This window comes from Apteryx rowi, unplaced genomic scaffold, assembly GCF_003343035.1.
Source record: "Apteryx rowi isolate R43461 unplaced genomic scaffold, aptRow1 scaffold_18, whole genome shotgun sequence".
NCBI lineage: Eukaryota > Metazoa > Chordata > Aves > Apterygiformes > Apterygidae > Apteryx > Apteryx rowi.
Window position 1 is genome coordinate 2938726 of NW_020448085.1, and position 19569 is coordinate 2958294.

Consider the following 19569-nt stretch of genomic DNA (forward strand, 5'->3'; position numbering starts at 1 on the left):
CTTCCTTCCCTCCTTCCTTCCTTTCCCCCCCCCCAAAAGAAACACAAGGCTCATGCCACCACTCCCAAAAAAAGAAACACAAGGTGTGCCCCCCCCCCCAAAAAAACAAAACACAAAATGAAAACCACACACACACCGCAAGACATTCAGTCACTTTAATAACAGGACGCAGCTACATCCTCTGCACAGGTTTAATGCCCAGGATGTCGAAGCCCTTGGCCATGACAGCAGCGGTGGCCTCGCACAGCAGCAGCCTCCACATGTTCACCTTCACAATCCGCCCTGCAGCAAAACAACACAGGAGATGGAGCYGCAGCTCACAACAGCACCCCTCTCCCCACAGCCGAGCTGGGTGCACCAAGCCCCCTCCCTTCCCCCCAGGCTAGGCAGACTGAGCAGCCCCTGTGGTGCAAAGGTCCTGGTTGCTTGCAGCAAATGGCACAGGCCACCTTCACTGCTCCCACATTGACAGCACTTGCAGGTAGTCTGACAACAGCCTTTCCAGCATGTGTTGCAGCCCTAGGCCAACACTCACCACTCTGCCTGTCCTTCTCCACGCAGTAGCAGTTGTCATAGAACTCAGTGAAGGTTGTGGCCAGCTCGTAGAGGTAGTCACAGAGTGTGTGCAGTAACAGGTCTTCCAGGATCTTCTGCAGGATCTCAGGGAACCTCAGGATACACTTGCCCAGTTTCCACTCCTTCTCATGGTCAAGGATGAGCACCTCCTCCCTGGCTGCCTTCTGCAGCATCTCCTCATCAATATTGGCCAAGCGAGCTATAGCTCTGAAATGACACAAAACAGTCCATTTGTGACAGTCTCACTGCTGACCCTGGTCCTGTTTCTGGCATTTCAGGGCTAGCACAGACCAACTTTGTCACTTGCCCAGTCCTGGATTACCAGACTACAAGAGAGCAATATGCCCTAGAAAAGTGATCCTAGAGATACTGCAAAGGAATGGGGAGCAATGTTCTTACTTAAATTTTGCATACATAGCAAAGGGGACTTCTCTTACTACCCCCAAAACAGCACTGACAACTAAGTTGCCCCCCTGCCTCTACATACAYACAAAGTGCTCTGCAAAAAAACCCTGCAGACAGTGTCAGAGACCACCTTAAAGCCACTCACAGCACACTCAATCATCTACCTGATCCGTGTGAAGGCGTAGAGCAAATAAGCAGCTGTATTTCCTCGATCATCCAGCATCTTGTCGAAGGAGAATACATAATCGTTTAGTCTGTTGTGGGAGAGATCTGCATATTTTATACATCCAAAAGCAACTGATGTCTGGGCAGCTCTCAGCTCTTCCTCGGTGAGGACCTGTTAAAATTTCAAAATGGGAGAGCAGTCAGGAGGACACAAACTGCAGTGCACAGCCTTGGCGACTCAGCGCAGCTCAGAGGAAAGCCCAGGCAGGTAGGGGGCATTTACCCACATGGCACTCAGGCCCCAGCTCACACACATCTTTCTTTACAACAAGGACAGCCAATTCCGTATCTGCCCCTCACTTCTCTTGCATCCAACATGGCACTGCAGCCTGGCCCATGTTAAGGTTGACTCCCACGACTGACRGCCCACAGAACCTCTGTGCTCCACGAGGGGCTATATCTACTGTGCAGGTTTGACACTTACGGTGGGTCCCTGCTTCTTAAAAACTGCACATACATACAACAAACACTTGGCCYCACCACCCTTAGACCACATATTGGACAATCCAAGCACTCACAAAAACTTTCCCTGAAGGAATAGCACCCTCTTAGCATGCTAAAGCACTCTGCACCTGAGTCACACGAGCCCTAGGGAGATTTTTCAAGGTGGTCTTTCTTTTCTCTGCTGGCTCATGTTTAAAATGGAACTTTCAGCCTACGCTGCACAGCACCAAACTGCTGCACCTCCCAGTTCCACTGCCTCCCATAGTGCTTGGACACAGTTTGGTCCTTCCATGCCACTCCATGTTCCACACTGTCCAGGCTGCTTCCAGGCTGTCATGATCCATGACAGACAGAATCTCATTAAGCAAAGGGCTCCCAGCAAAATCAGCCACAGCCTCCAGGGAAAAGGGTGACACCTGATGCCAAAGCCCCCAGCAGATCCCTAGTATCCATCACCAGAAGTGCCAAGTGCTGCAGCAGGACCAGCCACCACTTTATATTCATTCTGCCACCGCCTCCTGAATCTCAGGGAGTCACAGCTGTTTCCACTGCACCAGGGAGACCTGATGGTACCTGCAAGGCCAGCTCCCCTGCCCAGTCTTTCTTTAAAACACTCTGAGGTACGAGCTGGAGGTGAACATACATACTGCCTGCAGCTCACTTTTTCTCACTTCTGCCTACCCAGGGACACGCTTCTTTTCCCAGGATGGCACCTCACCCTAACTGCTCCCAGATAACAACACTGATTCTGTCCACAACCCACAGCATCTCCCAGGCAGTTTGGCAGTGTCCATATTTTCAGCTCACATCCATAATGTGGAAATCACAAGCCTGTGAACAAACCTGGGAAGTTCTTAGGAAAGATAAGCAATTCATCATACCTTGTCCCGTTCCTTGTCTTTCAGCTTGTCCATGGCTCGTTTCAGCCCTTCTTCCAGCAGATCTATAAGACGCACCGTATCCCCTGAACGAGTTTTGAACTTCTTCCTGAAAACACACAGCCAAAATGACCACCTGCATAGAGACGAAACAGTCCCACCCTCCGTCTAGGACTCCACGTGTGCCCAGGCAGCTCCAGGACACTCATCAGAATTCTTGGAGAGATTTCCACTGCTCACACCTCTGGCTTATTAAGAAAAGCCAATGCCCACAAATTCCTTCCTGAAGGAGGAAATCCTTCTTGAAGAAACTGACACTGCTCAGACAGCTACACCTAGCAGAAAGTGTGGAAATCTGTCAAAACACCCACAGTGTGGCCTCAAAAGCTCAAACAGTTGGGAAGACCTGTCTCAGTCCTGCACATTAGGCAGGACACAACACCAGTGCCAGACCCCAGCTCAGCAATTCATCTTTACTCTTACAGCAAACCCACTCAGTCTGCAACTGCATGTAACTAACAGTTAGTTACAGAGTGCACTGGTTTAACCGCACCTTCACAGATGCATACGAGTATGTATCTGGAGTATGAAGGAGTACGAAGGGCCTGACCTGCAGACCAGGACACAGAGGTTCTTTTCCCAGTTTTCACTGCACCTGCCATGAGGCAGGTAGAAAATAAAGGCAACTGCAGCCTTCAGCCTCCCCATCTCCCACTATTCCCACCAGCTTCCCTCTGCACTTGGACCAGCCATTCCCACTGGCAACTTAGGTCCCCTTCCCAGCTGCCAGGTAGCAGAGGTCAGGCCGAGGAGGGAGCCTCACTACAGCACCAGTGACTATGGCATCAAAGGACCATGATGTGTGCTCACAGTTACAAATAACAGCATGGGATGCGGGGGGTTTTTTTGGTTTTTTTTGGCAAGCTACATACATACTTTTCAACAAACAGGGAAAAGCAAGTCCTCTGCATTCACTCAAACATCCTCTTTGGAGCAGATACAGAGAAAAACTTCATTCAAAGACAGACTTACTTGTCCTCTCCCAGCACCACTCCGAATGCGGCATGGGCCACTCTGGTCACTTTGGGATCGTACCAGCCGATCATCTGTCCAGCTGCAAACACTGTTTGCAAATGCACCGACTGCAAGAAATAAATTCAACCAGTTCTCAACCCACTCTTTCAGGTACAGTTTTCTTCCTAAATGTCTCCTGCACCCACACCAAGATCACAAAGGACAAGGCAAACGTTCCTAAGGCTCACATTGATTTCAGCCTTATCTATCTCCTTCACAGTGAAACTTGAAATCATTTTAGCTCTCCACAGACAACTTCCACTTGGGAAAGCTCAACTTTGTTCAAAGACCTTTCCCGAGCAACCATAAATTCCCACCACCGCTCAGATACGGTGCTGACAACCCCATGGCCCTTGCATTTCCTCAGGTGAAGAGAGACCTAATTATAAACAGTACAAATCTCATTTCAAGATTAATCTGCTGAGATTCAGGCATCACTCACTTCCTGGTGACAAGGTCTCCCTAATCATTTGGTTCTACATGCTCTCCATGGAGATCACCAGTCACCAAACTAGGCTCGCAGTTACACCAGTAAGGGTAAGAGCCAATACAACAGGCTGAAAACCCCTACAGTGTTCCACCTACGTTACTCCTGCACCCCTCATTTAACACACCTGATGATCTGCAGCAGCAGTGACAGCCGAGGTTGACATACTCACCTGGCCGCTATCGACAACATAAATTATAATGTCAGCCTTCTCCTCATACAGCCTGTGTCTAAGAGCGGCTAAGTCGGATGTGTCGTATGTGTAGCCTCCATCTGATTTCATGATTGTCAAGGGGACTGAGCAACCTGGGACAAACACGATCTTCCTCCCATCATCCACCTGGACAAATCCTAGAAAAGCAATGGAATAAATTCCCTGTCATATTGCATGGGGAGAGTTTGTGGGACAGGACAGGCAGAAACACTTCCCTTCCTAGATGCTACCAGAAAGAAAAGGCCATGCACTCACATTCCAAATAATTAACAGATCAAAGTATGAAAAAAATAAAAATAAATAAAAGAGAACCTCCCTCTAGTCAGCTCACATTCTGCACTGCACTTTCAGAACTCAGACTACACACAGGCAAGCAGATCTGGCCTTACCAAAAGAGACCTAATCAGATTTAAAACCTCATGTCACTGGCATCCAGATCCACAGCCACAAAAACAGCATCACAAAGTGGGGCACTAAAGGCAACAGAAACTCTAAGGAAATGAGTACTATCAAAAGAGACATCGGAGATATAACTAGTCAGAAGACAACAGATGACAAGAGTCAAAGTAGTCACTGACTGCATATCCAGACAGGAACGCATAAACCCAGAGACTCCATATGGCCCATTTGGCTTCTTGCCAGTCTCAAAGTCAACATGATCCTAAAATGCCATGGTCCTCACAGACACTTCTCAGATGCAAGCTCTCTTTTCGTGATGTGACTACGCAGGAAGCAGCCAAAGCTTATTACAGTAGTTGCAACAGTAAGACTAGGAAGTCTGTCATGTATCTCTCCTTGATTATTTTTTGAGGCTAGAATAAATTYCAGTAGCACCTCATGCTATTTCCTACAAATATCACACAAAAAGATTAAAGCTTTCTGGAATGATCCATACAAGAATCAGTTCTGCCAAAGCCTCTCCAGGAGGAACTCTGCAAAAGATCCACTCAGGAAACGTGGCTGAGAAAAAGAGCAAGTGTGGGGAACATGCCGCTCGGAAAACATCAATCCTAAGCCTTGCCGAACAGGAGCGAGGTTACCTTGCTCATCCTGACAAGTGCAGAATCTCTGATTCCAAGATGGAAAGCCTCACCTTTGTCTTCAAATTCTTGCACAACATCTTTCATCATTTCCTGGTAGTATGATTCTCCTCTCTCTGTGAGTGCAATGTCCAAGCAGTTGTAGATTTTCTGAAACTCTTGAGGAGGGAAACAGAATAAAATACTTTCATTAAATGCATGCAGTGGGAATTAGCGACATTTATTTACTGATGGGCACAGCAAGTCCTTGAAGATAAAAAAAACTGTCTCTTGGTCAAGCTATCAGAGTAGGCTCAGACTAGGACTTGGGAGACAAAAGATTTAGCTGTTCTCTCTTCAGAGAGCCCAATGCTTTGGTTGTATCACCTTCTTATTTTAAGCTTCTCATAGAAGTGTGGCAGTGATTTCTTTAAAAAAATGGAGGAAGGACTCATACGCAAAGTGAGGAAAATCATACCGTTCTATTGCCGAGACGAATGTATCTGTATCTGGCAAACTCACCTTTCCGAGACACGTCACATATCAGGTTCCATGCTTTAATGAAGTCTGGGTTCTTGCTCTGCAGCATCACCACACACTGGTAGGCACGCTTCTTAAATTCCTCCTCTGTGTCAAATCTCCTCTTGGATTCCTATGGTGAAACACACTACATGAAAAAAGCACCTGCTTCTGCCTAAAACACAAATATTCATAACAGACTCAAATCATTCTTGTCTCAAATGATAGAGATGCAGCACGCTTACAAAGTCCTTAAACATGCCCCAAACTCAAGACAAGATACAGCAATTCTTTACCTATTAGCAGGTAATTACCATAATCTGTTAACAGTGATTCACTTTGTTTATTTCTCCAAAACTACATTGCAAATTTACAAAGACCCTCAATCTGCTTTTCAAATGTCAACATAAATATCACACTTATTTGCTAAAAATACCTTGTAGAAAGCTTGGAGATCCCCGATGGGAGGAGAAACGGTCAAGTAATCTGGAAATTTGTCTTGGAGGTGAGCAATGAGCATTCCAAACTGGGTGCCCCAATCTCCTAAATGGTTTAACCTTGAAGCCATTAAAAAGGAAAATAATGTTTTCTCAAATATATATTTTAAAATACAGATATTTTAATACATATATTTTAAAAGAAGAAACACACCTAATATCAGAAGCCAAAAACAGGCAAAAGCCCCTGATTTCAATGCAATGAGGCTGTCACCCTTTGTGGTTCCTCACCTTGCTACACTTGCTCAGCTTGCTATCTTAATCCTACTATCAAGGATTATTTGTTATGTGTTTATAAAAAAAGACCAATATAGACCAAAGCATACAGATAGGTACTGCAGAAATTTAGCCAGACAAGCCCTCCCCACCCAAATGCTGACTCTCACCTCAAAACATCGTAACCTGCAAACTCGAACAGGCGGCACATACTGTCTCCAATGATGGTAGACCGCAGGTGACCAACGTGCATCTCCTTTGCAATGTTAGGGGAAGAGAAATCCACCACCACCTTAGACACAGCGACAAAGGAAAAAATGAATAAAAGACAAAGACCATTACTGCATCCCATGTGTTCAGTGTGGTTTCTCCGGGTGGTGGGGAGGCCCCCTCTGCTGACCCGCAGGGCCCTGCGCTGCCAGCAGCCCACAGCAGCAGAGAGGCAGGGACTGTTTCCACACTGACACTCCCAGACCAGCCTCAGCACGACACGCTGCCCCCGGGAGCCCCCGGCCCTAGCTTGCATCCATCTCATCCACTGTAACAACCAGCCGGCGTGCCCACCCGCCTACTCAACATATCCCCTCASGGGGCAATTTCAAAACTAGCAGCAGTCCAGCACGTGCGACCCATGTGTGAGCAGGATGCCTACATGCAAAGGTACTGCCATACCTTTTTCCTTTTGCCAACAGCTGGTGGTTGGACTCCATTCACCAGTAAATTGCTCAGCTGCTTTGATACAAAATCTTTCCTCAAGTGGACATTGATAAAACCTTCAGAAGAGAAAACCAGCAATGAGCACTAGGGCTGCAAAAGTGCCTCAGACCACTTTTTTTTCTCCTGTTCCCTTGGATCTCTGTTTCCTTGCATCAAGGACAAGAGCATATGAAGTTAGCTTGACATGACAAAAACATTTTCAGCAACAGGACAACAAAGCTGTCACTAAAATACAATTTCTATTTGCAGATTRTGGCCTGTTTCACACAACTATAGCTTTCACTGCAAGAGTCAGATTCGGCAAGCTAGACCATTGACATGACTTCTTTTTGCACACTGCCACTCAAAGATGATTTTGTAAAAACATTTTTTAAGAGAAAATAAATAATATTGCCAAGGTTTGCAGAATATAGTCCTTGGACAGGTATAAGGACAACAAACACTTCTGTCTCCCTTTTTTTTAAATCAGCATCCTAAAATACACAGTCGTTCCTGGAAAAATCCCTGCTTGTGGAACAACACTGCTTTAGTTTTCCTGTTCTGCAGAACTAAGGAACGAGCCTCTGCCCAAGCACCCTGAAAGGCTGCACCGCGTGATTTCTGCGTTTATGCCGCAGCCCTAAGGAACACAAGCCCTCTTACTTCTTCCTGGGTCACAGGGACACGGGAGATGCAGCAATTACTAACCTCCACCACCCCCTGTCAGCGCTGAGGGGGCAAGGCCTCCTCGCCGGGCGAGCAACAGCAAACGCACCAGGCCTCAGCCAAAAGGACATACCGACTTCTGCAGCAAATTCACCAGATATTCGTCACTGATACCTGAAGGGCCAAAGCTGATCACTTGAGGATAAGCAGAATGTTTTCTAACTAGAGGGGCCAGGACTGCACCTGTCAATACTAAAACAAAGGTAGATTTTCTGCTGCTGCCCAAGTCTGAAGGCTATAAACCTCATCCAGACAAAGCTAAATCACCCCGAAACTCTAGTTTTATTTCACAGAACAGTCAAACTCAACTCAGCTTCCCTGATCACCACCCAGTATAAAATTGCCATGTCAGCTTTAAAACATACAAGGGGCATAACATGAAACTATCATACCAGGACCGGCGATTTCAACCTTCTCGATGCATTCGTTGGCAGGAATATTTTTCGAAATTTTCTCAGCGATTTCTCTTGGACTAACCTTCTGTTCCGTGGTTTTGAGCAGTATCTGAAACACAGCAAGAGGGTCCATGAAAATCTGATCTTGCAAAACCTTCCATAGAATGAAACAGAAAGCATAGATCCTACTGCCTTATATATCCTCATGATTCTGTAGCTCAGTAATACAGACACACACAGAGAAAATCCCCTCTAACAGATTTTGCAGATTACATTAGCTCTTTCTATGCGTAAATCTAACTAGACTAACATGTTCACTCCCTCACACTATGGGCAACTAAAGGCTAGTCCCAAATGTAAAAAACTTGTCAGGCTGTTTTTCAAGACGTGTCAAGCGCTTGGCAAATCTGGATTTCTTTAAGCTAGTAAAAAGGGACAAACCCTTCAAAACCACTGTAGCTACCACCTTAGCGCTGCTTCAAAATCTTGTTCATCAGTCCTACATGTATCCTCAGTTCTGCCAAGCTTCACTTCTGAAAATTTTAAACTGCACCGACAGTAGGTGCCGAATGGGCTTTCATAGCAAGTTTGCTAATTCATGATTTAAAGCAACCAAAGCAAACCTCCTTCAATCCCACCTTAGACTCAAACTTAAAAAAATAATCARCAACCTGAACTGCCAAAGATGACCTTAACACTGCCCACTTTTCTTTAAAACGCATCAGAACAACTGCCTGTGCAGTAGCTCGCCTTCTCCCTCCAGGCACAAATGGCCTCCTGCGAGAAACTGCAACAGTACGATACAAGCTCACACCCTAGGTTACCCCGCAATTTATCTGTCCATTCCAGAAGCATCTTTTCACATAGCTTTTTGCAATTCTTAAAAAAGCAGCCTTTAGAATGACCACAAATTGTCCACAAACACCTACAATTCTGTGAGCCAGCCCAACCTCTCCCTTGTAAAACACTCCATTCACACTGTATAAAATCTGCCAGAACAATGTGTTTCTGAACACATTTTTTAAGAGAATTCTTAAAATTTTCCTTTCTTGCTGCGACATGTTTGGAAATGATCTACCACCTCAGTGCCGTGAGGGCCACAAAGAGCACGCCGCTCTTTGTCAGGTCACAATTTACAGTCGCTACTGGCTTGTGGTCTGCTGCAAAATGGGACTTTACACACGTTTCGGTTTCATGCTTAACCTGCCACATATTTGATCACAACAGGATCCTTACAGGCAGGTAAAGGCCTGGAAAGGGGAAGAAAAGAACACCTCTAGCAATCACCTTCAATGCTACTCAAAGTGCAAGCTGTAGGAAAAATAAATGCAACACCAGATTACAGGCAATGTTATCTGAATCATTCCAAAAACAGGCACCGCACTGCTATTACTCTAAGGAGCAAGGGTTGTTCCTGGCTCAAACCCCAGGCATTAATACGCTAACGAGCTTGCAGGAAAACAATATGCATTTGTGAGGGCTGTTTCCACATCGGTGCGTTGAACGGAGAGGTTGCCGCCTGGCACGTATCAGCGCTGCCCGGGAGTCAGGGCACTTCCTGCTCCTCTCGCAGTCGGGGTGACCAGTGCTCCAGCTCTGCRCAGGCCCGGGACTTCCTGGGGGAGCAAGGCTGAAGGGGAGACGCGCCATGGTGAAGTCCCTAAAACTGAGGTACACAAGCAGCTGCTCTCAGAAATGGCCGCATGGCATCCCCTGGCTCTGCTGCATGATTACGCTGTGAGCGTGCTACACGTGTGAATATTCCCAAGCTCAGGCCCGGCTTCCAGCGTCTACCTTTCTGGGAACAAACTCTACAGCCCAGCCCGTTCTAGGAACCTTTATCCGTCGGTACTGCTGACAATCCAGAACAAGAAACCCTGCCTCAAAGGCCCTCAAACACAGGGGACTTTGGACACTGAGTTATGCAAACAGTGTTGACATTGAGAAGCCAGGATGGCTCGAGAATCCTAACAGCAACTTAATTGGGGTAAAACAGCGGTCAAAAAAAAAGGCAAAACTCTGAAAGCTTGTGTCAGTGCAGTCACCCAGGGAGTTCCTCTGGCTGGAGCCCAGGCACAGTATGCTAATGAGACCRAAGGAAGACGGCACGTATTTGTGAGGGCTGTTTCTGCCTTGGTGCTTCRGACCAGGAGCCTGCTGGCTGGCACGTACTGATGCTGCCCCGGAGTCACACTCACTGCGCAGGACAATGCACAGCAGCCACAGATAGCCACCTGGGGTGAGGAGAACTTCACGTATTGCATGCAAGTCCGATGTCACAATTCACAGTCTAATCCATCAATGGAAGGGAATTAATGACAGACTACTTAGAAGTTCCTTCTGTTGAGATTGCAGGTTACAAAATAAAAGATCTATGACTACAAAAAGTCTGTTTATTCACTCGAAGGTATCAATATATTGAAATTTCAGATGCTTTCACACCTACACTAGAATTTGCTATCTTCTCCCTCTCCCTTGCCCAGAGCCTGGTTTCACTTCAACACAGTCCCACCCCACTGAGCAACTCCCAGTCTATCTGGGTCCTCTCTGGCCAAAGATCTTCCAGACAGGAGCAATGCCGTAACTTTCAAAATAATCCTGTCGATACTAGCTAGATTAACAAAAACTCCCTCTTTTGCACACACTTTGCAGGTGTTCTGTAAAGTGGAGCCCTTGTTACATTTGCCTGAGAACTTCCAAGATGGCAGAAAGCAATATTTTGCTTTTTAGCTTTAAGCACTTCGTTCCAACCTGAATTTATATAAACCCTCACATGCCTTCATTAGATTGCTTTCTTTCAGCTGCTGGCTAAAACACCTTTAAAATTCAGGCTATTCTTACAGGGCCAGAAATGACCCTGACAACAAGCCAAATGACACTCACACTCAACAAACGTGTGTGGGCTAGAAGACTAAACTACAGTTTCCAAAAGGCTGCAAGATGACTTTATGCATCCTCTTGCTTCAGAACAAACCTCTCTGCTGGACTCACCTCAAGCTAATGCTTGCTTTTGTTGGTGCCAGCCTGGAGCTCTTACTGGCATCCCATCCGTAACTCAGCTTCTGTGCGTCCAAACTACTGCCACCCACAATTCAGTGCTGCTTTTGGCCCCAGCCAGCCAGCCTTTCTGGGGCCACAGACTGAAATTAAAACATTACTTAAATTTGCAATAATTAATAACCCATGTAATTCACAGAGAGTGCAGTATAAATCCATCTAGCACCAACTGTCCTCAGCTCCCTTCTCATATTCCTTTACACATTCCCAGAAAGATGAGCTACTCTGTAGAAAGAAGAGCTTACAAAAAGTATTCAGAAATACAGGGGCAACTCATGACTCCTGCTGACTCCCCCAGAATGCTTAGCATGAGTATCAACACAGCAAAGTTTTAATTCTGTCCAATTTTAGGCATCTGGTACAGATGTTCTGTATCACATACTGGAGAAATCCACTTTGTGCCTACATAAGGAATATTTAAGGTTACTCAGCTCCTCAACTTGCCTACTGTTATTCCCTTTATAGACAGCTGGCTACTGGAGAGGGCCTGGATATCCCTGATAAAGCAAACACAGATTCTCAGAGTGGCTGCCCAATCTGGGACCCCGGGTCAGGTCCGAAGCTAAGAACCGGAGCAGTRTGCCATCACAGGCCCTTCACTTCCTCCCATCCGCAAGCGCTCTCACTGAGTTTCAGGGCCACTAGCTCCTATCCCTTCCTTCACCAACACCCAAAACCTTCAATTTTTCCTGTGTCATCAACATACTCATAGATGGCATATTAAAGCCAGCATTTTTGGACTGCTACTTTAAATAAAGTACATTTGAACACGAGAAAGTATGGCCCAGTTCTAGTAGTAGTTATCTGACGCTTAACAGTTACCGTTAAAAACTTTCAAGCTATAGAGAGGATCCAGGGATGGAGAAACAGCACTTCCTCCAAAAAATGGGAAGGAACTTCAAATATTTGGCTACTAAAACATTTCTAAAATGCAAATCTGTGTCTTGTAGCAGAGAGGTACTTGTAGGTTTGTTACCTCACAACAAAATGAACGTGTTTCTTGACTACTGCTCAGTTGAAAGTAAATATAGATGCCTGCCAAGCACAGAGGTGGGGGAGGCCTGCGCAGATTCCCCCCAGCCTCATCATACGCCTGGACAGCCACAGTCGATAAGATAGGAAAATAAGCATAAACAGCATGTGAGCAGATGTGTAGGGACCTGCACCCCTCCCAGGTGTGCACAGGGGAACACCCGGGCGGGTTTCTCTCTGGCACGTGCGTTGGCGGGTGGTCGGAAGCAGCACCGGTACACACACAGCTGAAGCAGCCACGTCTCCCACAGGAGGTGTGTGCAAGGAGCAGAACTCGCACTCCCAGAAAAGGGCTGTGTGTTCGTAACCCGCCTGTCCCGTGAGAAGGGGGGTGCACGTAACTGTGTGAATGTGTGTGGGGGGGTGCATTATAACTTCTTGCATTATAAAAGAGCATTTAGAGATAGGCGGGTGTTTGTTAACCTTTTGTAAATGTCTAGTATTCATGGTTTATCTATCATATTGCTGATATTGGTCCCAAGCACATAGTTCACTAATTGCCAGCTAATTACATGTCATTAGTACATCAATACAGCCCTTAGATCCTGATTTGATTTAAACCACGTGAACTGAGTAGTTTTTCTCTATGAAACACAGGTAGCTCAGACACTCTCTCTCCTCTCTCATGCCAGTCATCTAAACAGAGGTTTAAAGGCCTACTCTTTAAAGACCAGCACTTCCAAAAATGCCATAAACACTCGATGCATTCTCACCCCTGAGGTCCACAACAGGCCCACRCTGGTCCAGTTTTGTACCTCTCACAGTGCTATCTATCGCTGAGCTTCCAACAGACAACATCCCCATCTTTTCTTCTCTTTGGAAGATCTTTCAGATTTACCTGTGTTATGCCCATGGCACTGTTACACTGGTAATCCCCAAATTTGGGCTGCTGACTTGGTGTCACCACTAGTGGAGGGTTTTCTAAATCTGGGTAGGCAGCCTGAATGGCAGCTCCAAAGATCTCTTGAAGACAGCTGTTGATGTTGATCATGCTTTTCACTGGTTTACTTCTTTCCTCTTGAAGGCTCTGAAAAAATACCAAAATCCAGAAGGCTCAATTCACAGGATTTCAGGAGCAGCTACATCCCACTTCTTCCCATGGTTGCCTGGCAAAGCACAGTTAACAGACTTGGCTGACACCTCTAAGCACAGCAGCAATATATACAACATTAAAATCACGCGACTCAAGTGCTGCCTCCCCCTTTGAATCTTGCAGCACAAATACTTTCCCCGAACGCAGGGCTGCACTGCTTTCACACCTTTGTCAGTCGTCCCGTGAGAGACCTCAGCTGGTCTATCCGTAACGGGAGTGCCCTGTTACATGGCTGTCCAAGACATGCCAGGGTGGGCTTATTAACCGACCRAGATTTTTCACAAGGAAACTTTCTGTTTAATGAACCACAAAACATCCAATGTACATCTACAATTAAGGCGTTAGAATGCAGAATGAGCATGCTGTCACACATCACAAGCTGTAACAAAATGGCATCATCTACCTTGTCTCAGTGTGGACAAAAACACATGCTACAGCAGTAATTCTTCATTCCCTTACCTTTCGAAGAAAGTTTAACCGATATTTAAGTTTTGCGTTTTCGTCTCGTAATCCTTCCAAACTCGGGGAGACTCCCAAGCACCCAAAGTTCTTCAGGCGCTCAATTTCTGCAGTTAAGCACTTAATTTCGTTTTCCTGAAAAACAAATCAGATTGAAACACAACAGTTCTTGGAGAGGGGGAACAGAGGGTGAGAGGCTGAGATTTCTTGTACAGGTCTAGTTTTGCCCCATAAATGTGATAGCAACAACACATAAGGTGAATAATTCCAAACAATTAATGATTAATGGTGGTTTCTATCCACAACAAAGACAGGAATTCTAAAACATTCTTTAAAAAATGTCAGTGAGATAACATGGCTTGATCTCAAGAGAGTTGYGTGAGACAGACAACAGGCTGGGCTAATAAAATACATTCCCCAAATAAATGTTTTCTCATGTTTCTTTTTCATCTCATAAAAAAGTCTAGTAGTATAATCTGGAATTCCTTGAAGGCTCTTTAGGGCTTCACCCAGTTTCGTCATCTCAAAAGCGAGGTCACACTTCCTCTTCCAAAGGATGAAACCACAATCACTTACACAATCCCAGCAAGCTCAAATGCCAACTAGAGACCGAAATGCCAGAAAGTGCAGTGCGTTGCTTCAAAGGGGTGTGGGGCCACCTCTGCAGCACGCACTTGCTTCCACCTAGTCACCCAACCTTTCCTTCCTTACCTGCAGCGTGGCTTCTCTCTTAAAACTGACACAAGGCATTCAGGAGAATTGTGGAATTTCAGGTGGACTTCTACACTCCCAATAAATTTCAGCATTTAGCTGTCCCTCAGATTTGCATCCTCCATCCTCTCGACAGCCAAAGAATTTCTACTCAGCACAGCTAGAGCAAACAGAGATTCCCCTCACCCCTCGAGGCTTCGCAGCCTGGGACACACGCAAGTATGTTTCAACAAGCAGTTTGAGCCCAACAGTTAGATGCTGCTGCAAGAAGCAGCAAATTTTCTCACCCAATTCCCTAAGGAAACCAGGTATCTGAGACTTCATCTCTGTTGTCTGTCTCTTTTCCTCCCCCGTAATAGGTTTTGTGTCCGTCAGCCACACTCCTTCAAATCTGACAGACAAGTAGAAGTCTGAAAGCTATTGAAAATTTAAGCAAACCACTGACTCTGTGGAGCAATGGCGGCCAGCAGGCCTTCCCCAGCCTGACTTGCCAGCCTCTCATCGACTCATCCAGCCTCTTGTCTACCAAAACTCTCGCAGCAGGAGGCAGCTCAGGCTACTATGGCAGATAAAAAAGGCCACCAAAGCTTATCAGAGAAGGACTCATTTATTTTGTTGCTCCTGAAACAATTAGAGTATTTAATTAAGGAAAAACATTTGGGCCCTCACACTTTCTGGCCTTGTATTTTCACCTGAACAACAGCTCCTGTGAATGCCAGTAAAACTAACTGTAGATGCCCAAAGAACACAAGCTGGGCCATAACAATCTTAAGATTGGCCTGTGTATGGAACATGTTGAAAATCAGTACTTTTGAGGTCATTCTTCACTTGCACTTGAGCTTCAATGCTTCCATGGCACTTCTACAACCTCAAAGTCTCCTCTGCTACAGGAGAACAGGATGCTTCCTGCAGCTTCAGATGTGAAGAAGCAGGATTTTGAGAAGAAAGAACTTCATCAAAACCTCTCTGTATTAGCATTTATCCACCTAAAATCATTCAATAGCACAGCAAAAACTCAAAAAAACTCACTTCAAACAGTCCACCACAGCTTTTCCTTTTCTATTCTATTACTTTTTCTTTTCTTAACGCAAGGCAGACACCCCCCAAAAATAAAAGACTGGTTTTCTCTCTCATATATACACACACTCCCCCCCCACTTAACCAACACAAAAATGTATTTTTCTTACTCTTTAACTTTTTCTACTTGCCTGACCAAGTAGCATTTCATGTAGCTTACAGACCCATTTGAAAAAATTTCAGACTGAACTTCAAATTTCAAATAGTGCAAGAGAGATCTCATTGCCTTATTTTACAGGTGTTTCACTGTAAATTTAAGCAAGCACTATTGCAACAAATTGGTTTAAAGGAATATTAGAGCAGTGGCACAGATAAATCAACTTACCAAAAGAAAAAAAAACACTCCCACAGAATGTACATGGAAAGAAAAGCACAAAGATATGTTCTTTTCTTATCACCACATTATCTATAAATTCTGTATCCACACAGTATTACCTGCTCTCTAGCAAAGCCAACAGCTCAAGGACAGGTTAGCTAGTCAGACGCCTAGGAGAGTTTTGCATAATGATAAACATGACTGGATCCAGATATTTGCTTCCTGCTTTTGGAACTAACATCACTACGCACCCTAGCCAACGAGCAGGTCACTCCTGTTCCTCCTGCTGTAAAGGATTCCCCCCGAGCTATGGCCACTGAGATATTTCAGTACCATCGGCAGTCTTGTCAGAACAGAAATTCATTCCCGATTGTCCTACATAATCAAAAATATCTCTGGTCACCCAAGGTAAGATTTGCAGGAAACAACATACCCAGTGTCCTACTGGAGTTCCTTTCCATATTGCTACACTACACTACAAGAGAGGATGAAGACAGAAGTTTATCCGCATGTGCAGCCAGAACCTAGACCTCGAGGGCTCTCAGGAATCTCTGACCCATCGGGGCACATACCTGGCCCAAACAGCATTTCCCACACCAAGTAAAGGTGACAACTCATCTCCTAATTGCTTGGATTTGGCCAGGAGGAAAAAAACCCTAATACATTGACACAATTCACTAAGTCCCATGTACTTCTTTCTCATGACTGCACAGAAGCAGGAATTTTACAGCACAAACATCGCCTGTAGTTACGAGGGATTCAGGCTGGCCCCATTTTGGAATTGACCAAGTCCAAGTGTCAGCCCACACTGCCACGTTTTCCCATCTTGTTTTCTGCTCCTCCTCTTCACAAAGTTTTGGCAGCTCTCTTTATGCTACTTGAGTGTGAACTGAGAGCAAAAGGTTTCATCACACAGCAGTCTAGCTGGCTACCCGAATATTGCTGCTGCCGTTTAAGTCTCCCTTCTTCTGCTCATCAGCAGCTAACATAGATAATGAAYTAAATTTTTCCTTCAAAACCACTCAGCAGAGAAAGCTTCTCTCAAACTCAGCAATGATTACTTTGTGTTCCAGAATTGACRGGGTTAAGGTCACAGCAGTTGGGCTAGGACAGCCACAGGGCAGAGTATAGCTAACTGCTCCAAAACGGCAACCAGAAGAGCTTCCCAGTAAGTACCTCATAGGCTAGTGGAGAGGATAACATCACTCAGGGTGCCCCATCCCATATTCATGAGCAGGGTCCACATGGATAAAGGTCATTTAGACACTCACATGTTAGAAACACCCCTTGTCACAGGAGTTACTATGTTTATCCTGTGATAAACCTAATTTCTAGCAAATCACCTACAAACACTGGGTAGTATTAAAGGGGTGTTATAAATTCTTCCTTCTTTCTGAAAACCAAACATTAGATTAGTTCCTTTCTCAGGGTACCAACCAAGTGAGGGAGGGAGACAAGGCCATTACATCTCTGATCTGCAAAATATGACTGAGAAAAGGAAGGACAAAGCTGCTGACTTCATTGCTGTTCAGGGAATAAAACTTCACCCCCTAGATTACTCTACCTACTCTACAGCCCTGAACATATCACAACTTGTCAATAAAGGGTCATACCTGATGACCACCTCATGAGAAGCTGCGGGAATTATATGAAGTCAGGCTGACATCTCCAAGGGCTCTTTGGTCAGCTGAGTACTAGAAATCTTCCCCTCACCTGTGAATACAAAAAAACTATAGCTTTTTCGAGACCAAAATCATCCTTACAGTTTCTGTTAGCACACAAAAACGTCTTCCAAACACCCTACCAAATTAACGTGGAATGTATATCTCTGGGAAAATAGCTTTCCTCCATCACATTAAGAAAATGAGAAAGAGAGAGAGAAAACGGCCTGAGAAAGTCTGGCAAAGGGGTCAGGACACCTCTCTCACGTCCCTTCCTCCTTGCCCCCTGCACAGTTCTACCTCCTCCTTCTCCTGCTCGTCCGACCCTTTGCTGAGCCGGCTCAGTGCAGTAACCTGGCACACRTTTTTTTTTCTTGGTTGGGTGATTTTCCCACAGGACTAATGATTCCAGCTGGCTCACAAAGGGCTCTGGAGAGCTGGAGCCGGGAGAGGGTAGGCAGACAGTACACACGTGTCTAGGAGCGAGGCGTTAGACACTTCAGTAATTCCACACGACCTCCTACGAGCCTCCTAGAGTTAGAGCTGATTGCTGCCTCTATTGTTCTGCTGCACACACAGCAACTGGAAATTGAGTATTGACTAAAGACCAGATAGTAGCAGCAAAGGGGGAGCACACCTGGGCAGAATAATACCTTAGATGCCCTTCCTCTCCCAGCAGCTACAAAGGAGAAATACAGAAAAAAAGGCAAAAAGAAGTTGCAGAAATTCAGTAGTCAGATTTGTTATCTCAGTATTTCATGGCAGCGCTTATCTTATATTTGAATTGCGATTTGAAAACATGCTAAAAAGTTACTTAACAACACGCATCTACAGAAGGCAAAAAAACCCACAGGCCAAATGTTGGGAGAGCTCTCAGTAATGAGCTCTTAGGGCAATATATGAGAAGCTAGCCTATATGAAAGACTCCAAGTTTTCATGAAGCTGCCTGTGTCCTCTTATCACCATCGGTTATTGGTTAGGGTAGGCCAGGAAGTCTGAAGGTTTTCTTATTGTAGAAAAGGGAAAGGCTTGTCGCCATCTTTCCTCCCAACCCAAAGCACCTTATGGTTGCAATAACCCTGTACTAGAAAGTGCAAGCTACTATTAATACAACTACTTTCTAAGAGATCACCCGCAAGAGCTTCCCCCTGCCCTGCCCTGCTCTCCCACTTGCACCCCGCGGCTGTGCTGCTGCCACCGCGAGCACCTCGACTTTGGCCTTTTGCTGCAGCCCAGCACTTCCGCCTGGCAGCGACCCGGTTTCTTTAAGGCTGCTGCTACAAGCAACAGCACAGAAAATCGGGAAGAATTAGGAAGACAGCACACCACCTATCACATCTGAAATCACCCTTTGGTACTTCTGCTGGAAAGGTTTCACAGAAATTCCTCTTGAACTCTTGCTTTCACCGCACAGAGATCACCCACCCGACCTGATGGCACAGGGATCTGGTGAGGGAGTGTTTCTGCTGTATTTATTGTCTCAGTTTAAGGAAAAAAACATATATGAGGAACAAGCCGACGCCTGTCTGCTTTTTTAATTCTTTCGGTATTGAAAACCCCTTCATCCCTTTTGCTTTCTGAAGGATCTTTCCCCGTTTCGCACAGGTCACGAGTCCACGCACAGCCCCCACGCGGCGCGGGGAGCTCCACGGCAGGTCTCGAGGGCTCCTGCTACAGGACGTTAAGCGACTCTCTTTCCCCAAGCGCCGTTTGCCCGTACTGCTTTGTTACGCGCAGAGCACTCGGGGCTCCCTCACCGCCTCCGCTGACCGGGGCGTTCAACGTGCGCCGC

The 19569-nt window shown here is 45.8% G+C and overlaps 1 protein-coding gene across 1 annotated transcript; it reads right to left on the reverse strand.

The window, feature by feature from the left end:
- Positions 1 to 140: 140 nt before the first annotated feature.
- RARS (arginyl-tRNA synthetase) lies at positions 141 to 19547 on the reverse strand. The gene is made up of 16 exons (XM_026061295.1): positions 19126 to 19547; positions 17730 to 17829; positions 14013 to 14147; positions 13299 to 13487; positions 8369 to 8480; positions 7227 to 7327; positions 6725 to 6846; positions 6278 to 6398; positions 5845 to 5974; positions 5397 to 5501; positions 4262 to 4440; positions 3561 to 3670; positions 2532 to 2637; positions 1146 to 1318; positions 536 to 783; positions 141 to 282 (listed from the first exon to the last, which is right to left on the reverse strand). Exons 4-16 carry the CDS (start codon positions 13449 to 13451, stop codon positions 173 to 175), a joined length of 1770 nt encoding a protein of 589 aa, XP_025917080.1. The 5' UTR covers positions 13452 to 13487; positions 14013 to 14147; positions 17730 to 17829; positions 19126 to 19547; the 3' UTR covers positions 141 to 172.
- Positions 19548 to 19569: the final 22 nt, after the last annotated feature.

Coding starts and splice junctions, on each gene's coding strand:
- RARS (XM_026061295.1), bottom strand. CDS start 13,451: ATGATCAACATCAACAGCTGTCTTCAAGAGATCTTTGGAGCTGCCATT. Junction 6,847..7,226: donor CTGTTGGCAAAAGGAAAAAG/GTATGGCAGTAC, acceptor GCTGTGTCTAAG/GTGGTGGTGGATTTCTCTTC. Junction 5,502..5,844: donor ATGTGACGTGTCTCGGAAAG/GTGAGTTTGCCA, acceptor TCCCTCCTCAAG/AGTTTCAGAAAATCTACAAC.